This window comes from Neofelis nebulosa, chromosome 1, assembly GCF_028018385.1.
Source record: "Neofelis nebulosa isolate mNeoNeb1 chromosome 1, mNeoNeb1.pri, whole genome shotgun sequence".
NCBI classification, from domain to species: domain Eukaryota; kingdom Metazoa; phylum Chordata; class Mammalia; order Carnivora; family Felidae; genus Neofelis; species Neofelis nebulosa.
Genome location: NC_080782.1, coordinates 42,669,268 through 42,686,884, shown reverse-complemented (window position 1 = coordinate 42,686,884; position 17,617 = coordinate 42,669,268). Strand labels below are relative to the sequence as shown.

At 37.9% G+C, this 17,617-nt stretch overlaps 1 protein-coding gene across 6 annotated transcripts in view; it reads left to right on the top strand.

Moving 5' to 3' along the window:
• The window catches only part of CSNK1A1 (casein kinase 1 alpha 1), a 47,377-nt gene that overhangs the window by 4,167 nt on the left and 25,593 nt on the right, over positions 1-17,617 (top strand). For all 6 annotated transcript variants that reach the window (XR_009258852.1, XR_009258849.1, XM_058719806.1 and 3 more), the window contains exon 3: positions 15,038-15,164. Coding sequence is in view for 4 of the 6 variants with exons in the window: in XM_058719806.1 (XP_058575789.1) it covers positions 15,038-15,164 (127 nt within the window). In the remaining 2 variants the exon portion in view is untranslated. The remainder of the gene's footprint in view (positions 1-15,037; positions 15,165-17,617) is intronic.

Here is a 17,617-nt window from a genome sequence, read left to right as displayed (position 1 = left end):
CAGTTAGTTTCCTCATCTAGGACACGCAAAGAGGATTTTACCCAGTTAGTAATTTTCTAATTCTGTTGGAATAGGAAAGGAAAATAGTGGACAGAAAGGTTTAGGGTTTCCTACTCTTCTAGAAAAACAATTTTGCAAATTGAGCTTTTGGGTAGGATTTTATTTGAACAAGGTACCCAACCTAAATAGAAGTTGTTGACCTAGTTGATCTCAGAACTTCCAGCTCTGAAATTTTACGATGATTTTTCAGTCATGTAGGTTTTACCTTTGAATCTTAATTTAGTATAGAAACCCCACTCAAGACTATTAAAAATGCCATCTGCATCAGATAAACTATCAGTACCATTTAGAAGGAAGTAAATTAATGGAATATATATATATTTTTTATTGGAAAATAAAGAAGATGGGAAGGGGCATGGGAGAATTGTTGCCTTATTTTTTTAACCATTTTGTTTTTTTGCTCTCTCTGAATCTTAAGAATTATAGAAGATATTTATAAAGTACTAGTTAATCCTTACTCTTCAGTGTTAAAAGCAGCTTAAATTTTAATCTTAGCTTTTTTGGCACTGAGCATATATCTTGCAAATAAGTTCTAATGCTGTTGTCCGAGAACAAAGATGCCATCTGTACTGGATAGGTCTTTATTTGTTACAGATCACTGGATGCATGAAAAATGTGATTTTTAACTCAAGGTAACTGAATCCACAATATACTAAACATGCTTTATGGTGGCTTATAATGGGTTTCTAGTTATGGAATGATGTAATGATGCTTAAGTAGCATTAAGTAGCAGCATTTGTGAGCTGCATGAAACCTGAGAGATATAGCCTGATACCTCAATGCAAATTAGACTACTGATTCTCAGAAAGGTTACTAGAGTCTCCTAACTCCTAATTTTTCTGAGCCATTTTTACCTTTATGTCAAGGTCAAATCATGCCTGTTCACATACTTCATTCACACCTTTTCATGTGATGCTACAGAGCCATACTCTGCCTCCTTCAGTTTATGGCATTTGGTCTCAGAGAAACTGAAAATCTTTTCTGTAAATACAGGTTACTTATTGTTTGTATTATTTAACTAGATGCTAATAATTTTTATTGCCCTCTTTGGCTTCATGGATTGCAGGATGAGAACTTTTGTTGGACAGTATTGATTTGTAGCTTAAATAGAAGTAAATACTTGTGAGCCCATGTATAGAATATGTACTTTACCTTGGCTTTAATCATTTTTAGAGCTAGATCATTTTGTTTCAGAGTACCTAAAGTATCAGTTAATGAGGTTTTTCTCCTGATTTGTCAGTGTATAGTAAGGAACTTTAAATTTTTTTTTTTTATGTTTATTCATTTTTGAGAGAGAGAGCGAGCAAGCAGGGGAGGGGCAGAGAGAGAGGGAGTCACAGAATCGGAAGCAGGCTCCAGGCTCTGAGTTGTCAGCACAGAGCCCAATGCGGGGCTCATGAACCTCAAGATCATGACCTGAGCTGAAGTTGGACGCATAGCCGACTGAGCCACTCAGGCGCCCCGCCCCATAAGAAGCTTTAATGTCCAGAAGTCTATAAATGTTATAAATTGAATTTGAAACAAATGTTACGAATGGAATCATTTAAGCTTATTTTGGTATGTTATTATCCGTCCTTAACTTTAACAGTTTTTCTGAGGTTAGGTGAGTAGCTTTCAAACTAAAAATGACTACTTAGTTAAAATGATGGGTTTTGTCGCTGTTTTTGTTTCCAAAACAATGTCAGGTGGCTTGAAATTTAAATGATCAGTAATCACATAACATGGACTAATGCATGTTTTAATGATTTTTTTAAAAACTGAGATGTAACTTAAGAAAATGAAATGTAATTTATATACAGTAAAATGCGTAGCTTTTAATGTGCCATCAAATGAGTTTTGACAAATGTATACGCTGGTATAACCCACACTCCCTACTGAGATAAAACATATTTGATTTTTTTAAAACATTTGTTTAATGTTTATTTATTTTGAGAGAGGGAGAGTGGGGGGGAAGGGCAGAGAGAGAAGAGAGAGAGAATCCCAAGCAGGCTCCGTGCTGTCAGCATGGAGCCTGAGCCGGGGCTTGATCCCACAAACCATGAGATCATGACTTGAGCCAACAAAACCAAGAGTTGGACACGTAACCCACTGAGTCACCCAGACACCCCTGATTTTCTTTTTTTTAATACTGCTAATCCTTGGTAAACTACATTTTGTGACAGGGTAGGTTTTTTTTTTTTTTTTAAGTTGGTCTTTTGGATTATTTTTACACAGTTTTTTTCTGAATATGATGTTGATTTGTCCACATGCAAGACTACAGGTTAGTAATCTTTTTAGCACCACGAAGTGTGCTGTACAACTTGTCTAATGAAATAATCAGGTGGGAGTGATGAACACGGAGTGGCAATTGAGATCTTAGCCTTATTCTCCTTAGAGGAACCAGAATACTGCCTCTTCCTTTTCTGAAAGTCCTCGGTGGGATATGTTTTAATGGGGACCTTGGAAGTATTGCACAAAAAGATTTAGCTGTAGAGTACATTCTGATCCTCAAGGTAAAGGGAAATGGAAAGAGCACTATATGAGAGTCAAGAGTTAGAGATCTGTCTGTGATGTCATCTAGGTTTAAACCTAGAATGAATTCTAAAATTTGTAATGTCAGCTTTCATTTATAAAAGGGATTTTGTAGGATTAACTAGGTCTTAAGAAGTTTTCTAATGCATTGTATAAATTGATGGGATCAGTAGGCTAAAATACGGCTCTTCTATTCTCTGATGCAATAATTTTCTCTAACTTTAATATGTAGTTGTCTTAATTTATGATGTTGATACATACTACTGAAACAACTGGGTAGTTTGTTGAATTCAGTTTGGCTAAACATTCCTTTTCCATCTGTGTGCAAGAAATAAAAGTAGAATCGACTGTTTGGACGTTGTACATGGTCTGTGTCATTACAACAGTCCTGTAATGGGGGTTTCGTACAAAGTGTGAGAGTGAGGGGTTAATTTGCCTAAAGTCACATAGCTAATGTGTTTAAATAGATCTTACTGCCTCTTCAGACTGTGCCATTGGTTCCCAAACTTTTTTTTTTTTTTTTCCAACGTTTTTTATTTATTTTTGGGACAGAGAGAGACATAGCATGAACGGGGGAGGGGCAGAGAGAGAGGGAGACACAGAATCGGAAACAGGCTCCAGGCTCTGAGCCATCAGCCCAGAGCCTGACGCGGGGCTCGAACTCACGGACCGCGAGATCGTGACCTGGCTGAAGTCGGACGCTTAACCGACTGCGCCACCCAGGCGCCCCTGGTTCCCAAACTTTGCTGCACATTGGAGTTACATGGAGAGCTTAAAAAAAAAAAAAATTGACATTTGGCTCCTAATCTTACATATTTTGTTTTATTTCTTTATTTTTAAATTTTTTTTAGGTTTATTTATTTTGAGAGAGAGAGAATCCCAAGCGGGCTCTATACTACCAGTGCAGAGCCTAATGCGGGGCTCACACTCTTGAACTGTGAAATCATGACCTGAGCTGAAATCTTAAAAGTCCGATGCTTAGTGGACTGAGCCACCCAGGCACCACTTACATGTTTTGATTTATTGGGTTTGGGGGTATGCCTTAAGCATCAAGAGTTATAAAAGCTCCCCAGGTAATTCTGATGTGCAACAGAGTTTTTGGAACCATTTTACTGCACCATATTTCAAGGTTATAGTGCTTCCCTGCTCACAACCCACCAAGTCTCATCTTTCTAGAACTACAATTTGATAAGACTTATTTACCTCCTCCTGTGAATTGGGTTAATTCGGGAAATCCTATACTAAGAAACATGGCACTGGAAAATACACTGTAATCCTGTACAATCAAATGCTTCGATTTCTGAAAAGTATCTAACACCAGTATTTGAAATCACTTTTGTACTCACATGTCTCAGATACATTCCACAAGAAAGCATTCTAGAAATTTCTGGAGGGAAAGAACCATGTCTCGCTGACTGAGGTATCTTTTACGTTTCTTAGAATAGTGTTGGGTAAAAAAGGCACTCATGATTCATAATAATGAAATTCTGCTTTTATTTTATTTATGTGCATTTCCTTTTTTAATGGAACCCTGTAGAAAGTTTGCTTCTACACATTTATAAAACTTCAGGAATACCTGATGCATGCATAGCTCCTAGTGGGAGTATTTATCATCTCTGTAGTACTTAGTATTTCTTAAGTATTCAGCTGAACTCCGTAGCTGGCTGCCAATTTACAAATGGAAATGTGATTGTACTAGTTCCTTCAGCTTTGAATGGTGTGTAAAACTACTACCATGTTATTAAATGCTAATGTCCGTGAATTTCACAGTGAAGTCTTGCTGTTGTGGACATTTATCAAGTTAAGTATCTATTAACATCTCTTAGTATTTCTTAGTGGTGTTGGCCTTTTGCAATTTCTTTTGGTTCTAGATCAACATAAAGACTTTGCAACTTTTGTACTGGAGGATTTTTAAGGGGGACAAGATGGTGACAGTGGCTAAGCACACATCATATAGGTCATCCATACGTTTCATTTGTTCATTTGTGCCTTCATTAAGTGTATAGTGGAAAGATGTGCAAATTAACCTGAAATTGAGGTTTACTATATTTCACCTCACCTGGAAGCTACTTTAAGTATTTAATCTGTTGTATTTGCCTAGACTGCCAGACTATTCTGTCCTTAATGTGACTTTCACGGAAAGGAGAGTGTAAGATCTGATTATAAGCTGCTTGTTGGAAGGTAATAGCATGAAATTATTGTAAGTTTTAAGTGTCAATTTCCAGGTCTTTTAGTTGTATTAGAAGTGTCTAATACATTGTTCTTGGTAACAACTAAATTAATGAAATTCTCCTAAGCAGACTGGAGTTTATACCTTTACGTAAATACCCTTCTTTTCCTTTCCTTTACTCTGCTGTTCGTTATGTATTGAGGTCAGATTGTTTCCTTGTTTCCTTTTTGGCTGTTTGCACTTGATTACAATTATTCTTTTTCGTTGTTTGTTTAAGAGCAAGTGGGGGGGGGCAGAGGGAGAGAGAGAGAATCTTTTTAGTTTATTTTTTTTGAGAGAGTGAGAGTGAGTGGGGGAGTGGGGGTGGTTGGGGGGGAGGGGGGAGAGAATCCCAAGCGAGCCCCACCATCGGGTAAGTGCGATGGTGGGGCTCGAACCCACGAACCATGAGATCAAGACCTGAGCCCGAATCAGGAGTCCAGCTCTTAACTGACTCAGTCACCCAGGCACCCAGTTATAATTATTCTTACCAGAGAGTTCCACTTACTGAAATTCTGGTGTTCCCATTTCGAACCTCCATGATATTAATACTTTGTATCCCTCTTAAAGAACAGAGTAACGTTGTATCCCTCTTAAAGAACAGAGTAAGGTTAGCTTCTACTCTTCTAATGAAAGCTCAAATGTTCAAAAGTGTCTTGGTGAACTTAATAAATTTCACAACACCTCCTACAGTATTTTCTAGAGGATAAGCAAGAATTTCTTTCAGTCAAGAAACATATGAGTACCTACTATGTGCCAGGCATAGTTTAAAATACTGGGCACATTTCAGTTAGAGACCAATTTTGTGAGACTTCCATTCTTCCTGAGCATATGCCATGCATTTGGCATATAGTTGTGAATTTGTCTCTCTTGCTGAAAATTAAGAGGAAATGTATAAATCTCAGTGTGGATATGTTTCCTTAACATCAAAGGGATGGTATCTTGAGTATTAGCCCACAATAGTACCCTGAACCATACATAATTATTACTTACAGAGCTTGTTAAAGATGCCTGTAGCACTTCAGTTTCAGATACATAGTAGGTGCTTAATAAGTATTGAATCAGACATTGGAGGAACAGGTTTGGGGGAAAAACTTTTTTTTTTAAAGATTTTAAGTAATTTCTATGCCCAGTGTGGGGACCTGAACCCACAGCCTGGAGATCAAGAGTCTCATGCTCTACTGACTGAGCCAGCCAGATACCCCTGGAGAAAGAACCTTTAAGGAGGTAATTTACATACATAAATCACCTATTTCAAGTGTACAGTTGATTGGTTTTTAGTGTATGTACAGAGTTGTGCAACCATCACCATAACCTGATTTTAGAATATTTTCATCATCCCCAAAAGAAACTTGAACCCATTAACTAACAATCACTGGCCATATCCTGTCAGCCCTAGACAACCACTGATCCACTTTGTTTCTACTTAGAATGCTCTTTTAAAAATTTGATAAAGCCTTTATAATTGGTATTATGAAAGCTGTAGGTATATTGTCCACTTCTCCACACGCTGTCTTCCAGTAATACTACTACCGATATTAGAGCAGTGACAGTGAGGACTGACAAATCAGATCATTAGTGATCTTTTTTTTTCTTTAAGTTCATTTATTTATTTAGAGTGAGAGAGAAAGAGTGAGCAAGTATGAGTAGGGGAGGGGCAGAGAGAGAGGGAGAGAAAGAATCCCAAGCAGGCTCCAGGAATCCCAAGCAGGCTCTGCCAGCCTAGAACCCAGCGTGGGGCTTCAACCCATGAACCCATGAGATGATGACCTGAGCCAAAACCAAGAGTCAGATGTTCAACCAACTGAGCCACCCAGGCCACCCCCATTTGTGATCTTTGAAATATAATTCTGGGTAGTATGGTGAGAATGATAACTATTTTGCTGGGAATCAAGAAAAAAAATGAGAGTGAGATGGCAGATGGAAACTAGGTTTTCAACAAGTTAACTGGTAAGCAAGAAAAAAGGTGACCTTGTTTCACTGTGTCCCGACCATGCTGGCTACTTCCAGTTTGTTGTGAATACCAAACTTCAGGCACCCTCCTAACTCCCATCCATCTCTTTACCTGGCCATCAGCCATTTTACACTTCAGGGATCAACCATGCTTGTCAGAAAATGCTTGTCAGAAAAGATAGATTGGGTTGCCATAATTGGGGCCCTCTCAGCACTGGGCTGTCCATCAAATGTGTTATTTATTTGCATACACACACTGCTGTAAGCTATGAAAGCAGGAATTACTTGGTTTTGTCTTGTTAGATACCATAAATACTGCTTGTATCAGTAAATGGTACCTTTAGTACTGGGTAATGATATGTACCAAAGCACATTTTTTGGTTTTGTGTTTTTATAATTTTTGGGGTTAAGGAACATTTATGCATCTTTGAAGGCAAAGGGCAGGGAACAAGGAGACTAAGAAATATGAAAATTTTATAGCATTAATTCAAGGATCTTGGGGACGATATTGTCTGCAAGGGATTAGTAGTAGCAGTTAGGAGGGTTAGGATGGAGAACAAAAGCGTCTTAGTTGACAGTAGTATTGCTGAGCACAACATACATTTGATGCCCAACTTTTCAGATCTTACTCTGCGGTGTCTTTACCTTAAAAATTGGGTTTTGAGGAAGAGGGGAATAAGTGAAACAAGTGATGGGAATTAAAGAGTACACTTACGATGAGCATTGACAGTGTATAGAATTGTTGAGTCACTGTATTGTACACCTGAACCAACTAAAACACTGCATGTTAACTATACGAGAATTAAAATAAAAAACCTAATAAAATTTAAAAGAACCCAAAATGGTCTTGAAACAGGGATTCTTAATCTGGTACAGATATTCCTCATTCTACCCTCTCAAGTGGTAGCTAGGGGAAACAATGACATCTTTATTCTCATGAACTTCTAACCGAATCTAGTAAGATGGTCCCAGACTTCAGATCGTTTGACTGACTTACGATTTTTAGACTTTACAGTAGTGTGAGAGTGATACGCATTCAATAGAAACCATACTTTGAATTTTTGAGTTTTGATCTTTCCCCAGGCTCGCAGTATGTGGTATGACTCTCTCGGGAGGTTGCTGGGCAGCAGCAATGAGGTAGCTCCAAGTCAGCTAGGTGCTCATGAGGATAAACACCTGGTACATTTACAACTGTTTATACTCATGCAACCGTTCTGTTTCCCCTTTCCATACATTACTTAACAAATTACATGAGCTGTTGAATACTTTATTGTAAAATAGGTTTTGTGTTAGAGGATTTTGCCCAGCTCTAGGCTAAACTTAAGCATTCTAAGTACGTTTAAGGTAGGCTAGGCTAAGTTATGGTATTCGGTATATTATGTGTATTAGGTGTATTTTTGACGTAGGATATTTTCAACTTGTGATGGGTTTATCAGGACATAACCCCATGGTAAATTGGGGAAGATCTGTTTCTATTATAAATGTGGGCAAGAAATCGCCACTATCTTTAGCAGTGCCTTACGGCTTTATCACCATATTTCCATAACACATTATTGTTGCAGATATCTCAGAATATTGTTTACAGTCATTGCTGCTTCAGAATTATAGTATTAATTAGATTTGCCCGTATATCATTATTTAATGCATTAATAAAGATACATTACTGTGTCAAATTTAAGTACTTTCATTGTAGTGAAATTTCTCCATAATTTTCCTTTTTAATGCTGTGTATTTTCTGCATTTAAAATATTCTGAGGAGTCCATAGACTATCAGACTAGCAAAGGTGGGAGCTCCGCAGCACCAAAAAGTTTTAAAAATTTTGGAATAGAACGAGTTGTTCCACCTCCATTCTCCAACTTGTTTGGACAAGTTCTTTGTCATTGTGGCTAAATAACATTTAATGCAAGTTTGGTCATTCATTTGGTAGATTTCCAGTATTTCCTTTTTTTTTTCCCCCCAATATTTATTTTCTTTTCCCTTTTTAGCCTTGTTTAATTCCCAGTTAGTTCCATGTTTATTAATGCCCTCCCCAGGCTTGTGAGACTGTAAAGGTGGGAAAATCAGCCAGTTAAAAAAGGTTGAACAGTTCTAAGAAAGAATTGAAAGATTGAATTAATATCTAAAATTTCTTGAGATCATGATATTATCAGTTACTACTTTGATTGCCATCCCTACAACTAAAACTTTAGTTACTTCACATCTAAGTAAGTTGCCAGTATGGAGAAATCCATCTAATCTGTGTGTGTTTGTAGTTCTGTGTATTCCGAGTGTTTTCTTTATTAAACCTGATTTTTCAGTTTACTACAGTAGCCAAATGGTATTGAGTGTCTTTTCTCTAGTGAAAATGCCCTGGATCTCAAACCATTTTAGAGGTATTTATGCAAGTTATAAATCCAAAGGATTATGGATAAAAATTACGTGTTGCTAGCCTTTTAAAATCTGGATTGCATTTTAAATGGGAAATTGCAAGAGAAGGAATAGATGGATGCTCTTACATTTTTGGTGGCAGGTCATTAAATTCTAGGTGTCTTGTATTAAAAATAAAGGCTACAAATCTACAGAGCATTTATGGCCAGGGAAGCTTAAGGAGAATGAGAATTATACAGCAATCTTGTTTATTGAGAATTAATAGAAAACCAAGAGGTAACCCATATTTAGTTCTGTGTCTAGTTCTGTTTCAGAAAGGGCTGAAGAGTTACCATGAATGAGAATGTAGTCGAACCTGTCTTGCATTATTGGTTCTGTTTTCGTGATGAATGCCATTAATAAGATGGAGCTTAATAAGTACTGACAGTTTTAGGTTAGAAGTTACAGCATCTGACTCAAGTTCACAGATGCCTGCAGCTTCCAGAAGTAATCAAATGAACACACTACCAGAAGGATTTGAGACTCTTGTATTTAAATGGAGAATAGCGGGGTTGTATTGTGGTTGAGAGTGCCCCTCTGTTAGAGTCTGGTAATTTAGGGTTGTGGGGAGGGAAATCAGAAAGATTGTACTAGACCAGATCCATCCATCCATCCTTCCTTCCTTCCTTCCTTCCTTCCTTCCTTCCTTCCTTCCTTCCTTTTCTTTCTTTCTTTCTTTTTCTTTCTTTCTTTCTTTCTTTCTTTCTTTCTTTCTTTCTTTCTTTCTTTCTTTCTTTCTTTCTCTCTCTCTCTCTCTCTCTCTCTCTCTCTTTCTTTCTTTCTTTCTTTCTTTAACTTTTTTAATGTTTGTTTATTTTCGAGAGAGAGAGAGTATGAGCAGGGAAGGGGCAGAGAGAGAGGGAAACACAGAATCTGATGCAGGCACCAGGCTCTGAGCTGTCGGCACAGAACCTGATGCGGGGCTGGAACCCATGAACCGTGAAGTATGACCTGAGCCAAAGTTGGATGCTTAACCAACTGAGCAAGCACCCAGGTATACCATCCGTAGATTAGATCTTACTTTCTACCCTCACAAAAAGGAACATAAAGATTGGATGATGGTAAGTTGGCAAGAAAATAAGTTTGATAAACAATGTCTTGAGACTGGAGATGCTATCTTACAGCACTGATTCGACACTCATACTTTTTAGTGTTCAGTAAAGACTTTGAGACCTTGAGATTATTGACCTGAAGATGGGAAGGTAAAAGGCACAGGAAGAGACCTGTACCAGTTAAGAATATCACCTTTAAATATATATATATATATATATATATATATATATATATATATATATATATATATATATTTTTTTTTTTTTTAAGTTTATTTATTTTGAGAGAGAGAGGGAGAGAGAGCGAGAGCTGGAGAGAGGGGGAGAGAGATGCAGGTTTCAACATTCTTAGTGTGGAGCCGGACGTGGGGCTTGAACTCCTGAACCGTGAGATCATGACCTGGGTCGAAACCAAGAGTCGGAAACTTAACTGAGCCACACCAGGGCCCCTTTTTATTTGGGGGGTGGGGGGTGGGGAGAGAGAACGTGTGCGCAAGAGACCCGCCTCCAAGTGGGGGAAGAAGAGGGGCGAAGAAAGCCTGAGAGCGAGAATTCCAAGCAGGCTCCACGCTCAGCTGAAATGGGGCTAGAACTCCCAAACTGAGTTCATGACCTGAGCTGGAATCAAGAGTTGGACGCTTAACTGACTGAGCCACCCAGGCGCCCTGAATGTAACTTTTAAACTTTTGTAATTACTTGGTTAATTTGAATCAAAGATGAGTAGAGTCTTCCTGATGATTTTATACTTGCAGTACAGAGTGTTTTTGTATTCCTTGTTTTGTTTTCCTCATCTGCCACATCAAGCACTCCTTAGCCTGTTAGAGCCTGTAATATGGCTTTTCATTCTTTAGTTCAGCAAATGTTACTGAGCATTCCCTGCGGGCAAGGCATTGTGCTGGCTACTGGGAATGTAGAGTTCTGAACAGGACAAATACAGTGGCTGCCCATGTATTAGTCTGGATTCTCCAGAAAAGAGAACCACTGGATTATATATAGATATACAGAAATATTTATTATGAGGCATTGGCTCACACCTGTGGAAGCAAAGAAGTACCATAGTTTGCGGTGTGCAAGCTGGGAGGCCCAGGAAAACCAGCGGTGTAGTTTGGTCCCAAGCCTAAAGGCCCAAGAACCAGAGGCATGGACATCCAAGGGTAGAAGAAGTCCCAGCTCTGACAGTGAATTTTCCCTTCCTCTGCCTTAGTTTTATTCCCTTTTTTATTCAAGCCTTCCACTTTAGGAAAGGTGATCTCTACTTATTCTATTATTCAAATGCTAATCTTGATTCAGATGCTAATCTCTGGAGACACCCTCACAGACACCCCAAAATAATGTTTTACCAGCTATCCCAGCATCCCTTAGTCCAGTCAGTTTGATGCATAAGATTAACCATCACACCAATCAAACTAATAGTCTAAAGGGGAAGACCTACATGAAACAAGTTTTCTGTTATTAACTGTCCTAGGCATAGAGATAGAATGTATTTGGTTGCTTTAAGCTGAACTGAATACTTATGATGGTTATACTGATTTATAGTTCTTGGAAGTCCTTAGGTATTGTAGCAATACCTATTTCATGGGGCGCCTGGGTGGCTCAGTTGGTTAAAGCGTCAGACTCTTGACTTTGGCTCAGGTAATGATCTCATCGTTCCAGTGGGTTTGAGCCCCATGTCAGGTTCCATGCTGACAGTGCAGAGCCTGCTTAGGATTGTCTTTCTGTCTCTCTCCCTCTCTCCCTCTCTCCCTCTCTCTCTCTCTCTCTCTCTCTCTAAATAAACTTAAAAAAAAATGTTCGTCATTTTATTTTCTAAGGGTTTTTTTATTTTCATAAAGAGATTTCTCAGAGAAAAGAAAAACCCTAGCTTCAACCCTCCAACTATAACACTTCTAACTGGTCGCCATGTCCTTGTCTCTCTTCTTGCCCATGCCTAGGATGCCCTTTTTCTACCTTCCCTATCAAAATATTATCCCTTTGTCAGGATCTAACTGGTAACAGACTATTTCACAAGGTTTCTTTGGAAGGATTTAATTCTTATTGATCTTTTGGTTTTCTGAATTATTTAGGCATTTCAGTGACTTGTGCATGTATTTTCTTACATTTCTGCTTTTTATTGTCTTAATTTTTTAACTAGGTTTAGTTTAGATATTGGTTTTGGAGGAAGGGACATGAGAGCAAAGAGGTGGACTTTGCCTTCTCTAAGCATCTTCTTCAGACCTTAAGGTAGATTTTTTTTGTGTTCTAAATGGTTATATAAATTTCAAACTCCTTCAGTCTACTTCATTGATTGTTCAGGCAACACTGAGTCTGAAGGCATTGATTTGAAACAAATGGAAAATGAGACTCCTGCACTTTTTTTTTTTTTTAACTTTTCATCTATTGCTTGTTTTTTTTTTTCTTCGTGTTTTGAAACTTAGTAAGAATAAGGTCCAAATCAAATCAGTTCTTTTTTTTAATCTAATAGGTATTTGAGTACCTACGTTGTTTTGTGTACATCACTTTATCATAGTGTACTTACTAGCAACATATATTATACTCACATAAAAAAGGCACCAGGATATTGTATTGTCGAAGGGTTTGATTGTGGATATAAGTAGTATCCCAGTGGCTATGGGAATTCTGTGAAATAGGAGACCAGTGTGGAACAGACTACTTAAGGAAGACTTCTTTGGTATCTGGGTATTAAGATTTTGAAATTGAAAGTAGAGAGTTAGAAGCTAGTTTAGAATAGAAGTGGAGGGGCGCCTGGGTGGCTCAGTCAGTTAAGTGTCCCGACTTCCATTCAGGTCATGATCTCATGGTTAGGTTCGGTTCGTGAGTTTGAGCTCAGCATCAAGCTTTGTCCTGACAGCGTGGAGCCTGCTTGGATTCTTTGTCTCCCTCTCTCTACCCCTCCCCCCCCCCCCCAACCTCTCTTTCTTTCAAAAATGAACATTAAAAAAAGATAGAAGTGGGAAACATGGAGGTGACGGTAGAAACTGAGTAAGTAGCCTCTAGATAAGTAGTAGACTGTTCCTGGCTCCTAATCTGTGTGGTATCAGTTTTTATTGGAGTTAACAAAGAAATTATTCCAGTGTAGTTGTAAAATAACTTGTTCTTAAAAAATTTTCTTTTATACTGGCCAATTTTCTTTTCAAGCAGAATTAATAATCTAGAGAAGTTTAAAATTTAAATGGTAGTGCTTATTTTTAGGAAGGTACCCTTACCAGAAATACAGGCATATAGGAACTTGAAATCATTTATTATAGTGATTCCTAGCCCTTGGAATCTCTAAAATTAAAAGTAGATATTTCTGGAGTTTTTGGAGACAAATTGTATATTTATCCACAGTAATAAAGCATTGGATAATTAAAACAGGGCTCCAATTAAAAGCAAATGTCATCTTTGTTGTAATACTGGTTATTTTCTGTAATTAAGCAAAAATGTGACGACTATTTTAAAAAAAGAGCAAGTAATTATTGATTAAATACAACATGGTAGTAAATGGGACAGGAGTTCTAAAATAAAAGAGATCTTTGCTTTGTAAGACCAGTATAGTTTCCTTCATTTCTTCAAATAGGAAGTAGTATCAGATGAGGTTAAGGAATTTGCCAAAGGTCATAGGAATCAGTGGCAGATAGGTATAGAATTCAAGTGGTTAAGGTTACCTGCAAATTCTTTTTTTCCCCAAAGTTTTTATTAAATCTCAGTTAACATATAGTATAATACTGGTTTCAGGAGTAGAATTTAATGATTCATCACTTACATGTAATACCCAGTGCTCATTACAAGTGACCTCCGTTAATACCCATCATCCGTTTATCCCATCCAACCTCAGTTACCTGTAGTTAAGGGTTTCTTTTTAAAAAAAAAAAAAAATTTTTTTTTTAACGTTTATTTTATTTTTGAGACAGAGAGAGACAGAGCATGAACGGGGGAGGGTCAGAGAGAGAGGGAGACACAGAATCGGAAGCAGGCTCCAGGCTCTGAGCTGTCAGCACATTTCCCGACACGGGGCTCGAACTCTCGGACCACGAGATCATGACCTGAGCTGAAGTCAGCCGCTCAACCGACTGAGCCACCCAGGCGCCCCATGTAGTTAAGGGTTTCTTATGGCTTGTCTTCCCCTCTCCCCTCTTTGCCCCCTTCCCCCATGTTCATCTGTTTTATTTCTTAAATTCTGCATATGAATGAAATCATACTTGTCTTTCTCTGACTCATTTGCTTATTAGCACAATACACTCTTAACTCCGTCCACATCATTGCAAGTGGCAAGCTTTCATTATTTTTGATGGCTGAGTAATATTCCATTGTGTGTGAGAGAGAGTGCGCATGTGTGTATATGTATACACACACACATCTCCTTTATCAGTCAGTGGACATTTGGGCTCTTTCCATAATTTGGCTATTGTTGATAATGGTGCTGTAAACATTGGGGTGCAGGTGTTTCCCCCATGAATCAGTATTTTTGTGTCCTTTGGGTAAATACTTAGTTGTGCAATTGTTGGGTCATAGGGCAATTCTATTTTTAACTTTTTGAGGAACCTAAGTAGAAAAGTAAAGCCATCTTTTTTTTTTTTTTTAATGTTTACTTAATTTTGAGAGAGAGATAGCATGCACATGAAGGGGAGGGGCAGAGAGAGAGAGAGAGAGAAGGAGAGAGAGAAACTCAAGCAGGCTCTGCACTGCAGCCCCAATGTGGGGCTCTAACCATGAACTGCAAGATCGTGACCTGAGCCATAATCAGTCACCCGAGCATCTGGAGAAGTAAAAACTATCCTATTATTAGGGCTTAAGAATTTTGAAAATTTAGTGATATTAAATGATAATCAGCTTTTCATAAAGCCCTCTCTTTTCCCCTTTTGTTAGGTGGTATGGTCAGGAAAAAGACTACAATGTGCTAGTCATGGATCTTCTCGGACCCAGCCTCGAAGACCTCTTCAATTTCTGTTCAAGAAGGTTCACAATGAAAACTGTACTTATGTTAGCTGACCAGGTATGTGAAATTTAGATGAAAATAAAAATTGAGAATACTACTATTTAACTGTAATGTAAATTTTCATAAACCAGAGTGTGTATAATCCTGTGTGTCAATCTTATGTTTTATATATATATATATATATATATGTATGTATATGTGTATGTATATATATGTATGTATATGTGTATGTATATATGTATGTATATATATGTGTGTGTGTGTATATATATATATGTATATATATATAAAACCGTAGGTTGTGCTCACTCAAGTATACTTTTCTCTAACACAACTTAAAGATGTTTTCCTGTGGTCATAGGATAGAAATGGATTATGTTCATTTGTTATTCACCTGTAGAAAAGTACTTTTCAAGCTGTTACATCAGATGCAGTCTGTTTCAGTGTAGAATATAGCAGGTTTCTTTATAAGATTTTTGAAAGGGCTCAGTATATATGGAGAGAAATATAAATATGTAGAAGTTTTGGATAAGTGAATTGGATGTTGTACATTATGTGTGGGACCCTTAGGAAAGCTACATAAATATTTTTTTAATTTTTAATACTTTTTTTTAATGTTTATTTTTGAGAGTGAGTATGAGCGGGGGAGGGACACAGAGAAGGGGGAACAGGATCCGAAACAGGCTCTGCTGACAAGGGCTCGAGTTCACAAACCTGTGAGATCATGACCTAAGCCGAAGTTGGACACTTAACCGACTGAGCCACCCAGGCGCCCCCTGAAAGCTATAGTTTTGAGGAAAACAATACTGAAATAATTTAAGGAAGAATTTTTTTTTTTTTAATTTTTTTTTTTTAACATTTATTTATTTTTGAGACAGAGAGAGACAGAGCATGAACGGGGGAGGGGCAGAGAGAGAGGGAGACACAGAATCCGAAGCAGGCTCCAGGCTCTGAGCTGTCAGTGCAGGGCCCGACGCGGGGCTCGAACTCACAGACCGTAAGATCGTGACCTGAGCTGAAGTCGGACGCTCAACCGACTGAGCCACCCAGGCGCCCCTAAGGAAGAATTTTTGACCAAGTAAATGTTTCTTGAAATATTGAATTCTCAGCCATTGCTAGTATTTAAGCAAAACCAGGGAAATTTTGAAAATGTCATGAATTAAATTCATGCACTGGCTGAAGGTTAAATTGTTTTAAAGCCAGGGTGCCTGGGTAGCTCAGTAGGTTAAGCGTCCGACTTCAGCTCAGGTCATGAATGATCTCATGGTCTGGGAGTTTGAGCCATGAGCCACCAAATGGGCTCTCTGCTGTCAGCACAGAGCCCGCTTTGGATCCTTTGTCTCCCTCTCTGTTTGCCCCTCCACTCTGGTTCTCTCTTCTCTCAAAATACATAAACTTTGTTAAAAAAATATATATATATATAATATATATATACACATACACATATATATTATATATATTACATATTGTATATATATTATATATGTGTAGTATATATATAATATATATAAAGTCAGAACTTCTATTTTTTTGTCTTAACAAAATAAGAAAAATGATTTTAAAGAATTTTAAGATTGGAGAATGATATCAGGAACAAGCCTTCAGGTAGTGGATAATATGGTTAAAGATGATAGGTAAATGTCAAGGAATTTGTAATTTTAAGTATTTTTTTTAAGTTTATCTTTTTGAGAGAGAGAGCGCATGTACACATGTAAGTAGAGGAGGGGTGGGGGTGGGGCGGGGAGAGGGAGAGAATCCGAAAGCAGGCTTCAGGCTGTCAGGGGAAAGCCCGACATGGGGCTCAGTCTCAACGGAACCGTAAGATCATGGTCTGAGCTGAAATCAAGAGTTGGACGCTCAACCGACTGAGCCACCCAAGCGCCCCAAGGAATTTATGATTCTAAATTTTGGTCAAGAAACAAGGGCAGGAAAATGATGGAAATGTTTCAAGTTAAACTCAGTGCTGTGGAAGAGAATATTTTTAAAATTTAGATTGGATGTCAAAGTAAAATGAGATGGTAAGAGTATAAAACCAAAGGATTAGAAAATAGTGTTCAGTCTCTGTAATCAGCATCGACATTTCCAGTAAGGTTAACATAAAACTGAGGGGCTCAACCAATATTAGCAAATTACATTGTTTTATTTGTGGTACAATAAGAATTCAAACATTGAAAGGTAAAAATCCTTCTATGTTTTAAGTAACATGAGTGAATCCTAGTAAAAGAGTTTATATGCTGTAGGTTCAGTAACACAGAGGTATTCATACAGAGAACATTTATTCGGGGCTGCTGCTTTACTTAGCACTGGAGGGTGCAAAGAAGAATAAGAACTCTAGTCCCTTTCTTCTAGGAGTGTAGAAGTTAGAGAAACAAAAAATACGATGTTCAAGATTTCTGTGATAGAAGTCTATATTGGGTACACTGTTAACATAGAAAAAAAGTAATTCAAGGAAGGGTGTTGCAAGAAAGCAGTGGTTTAAGGAGGTAACTGCTAAGTCTTGCTGTGTATAT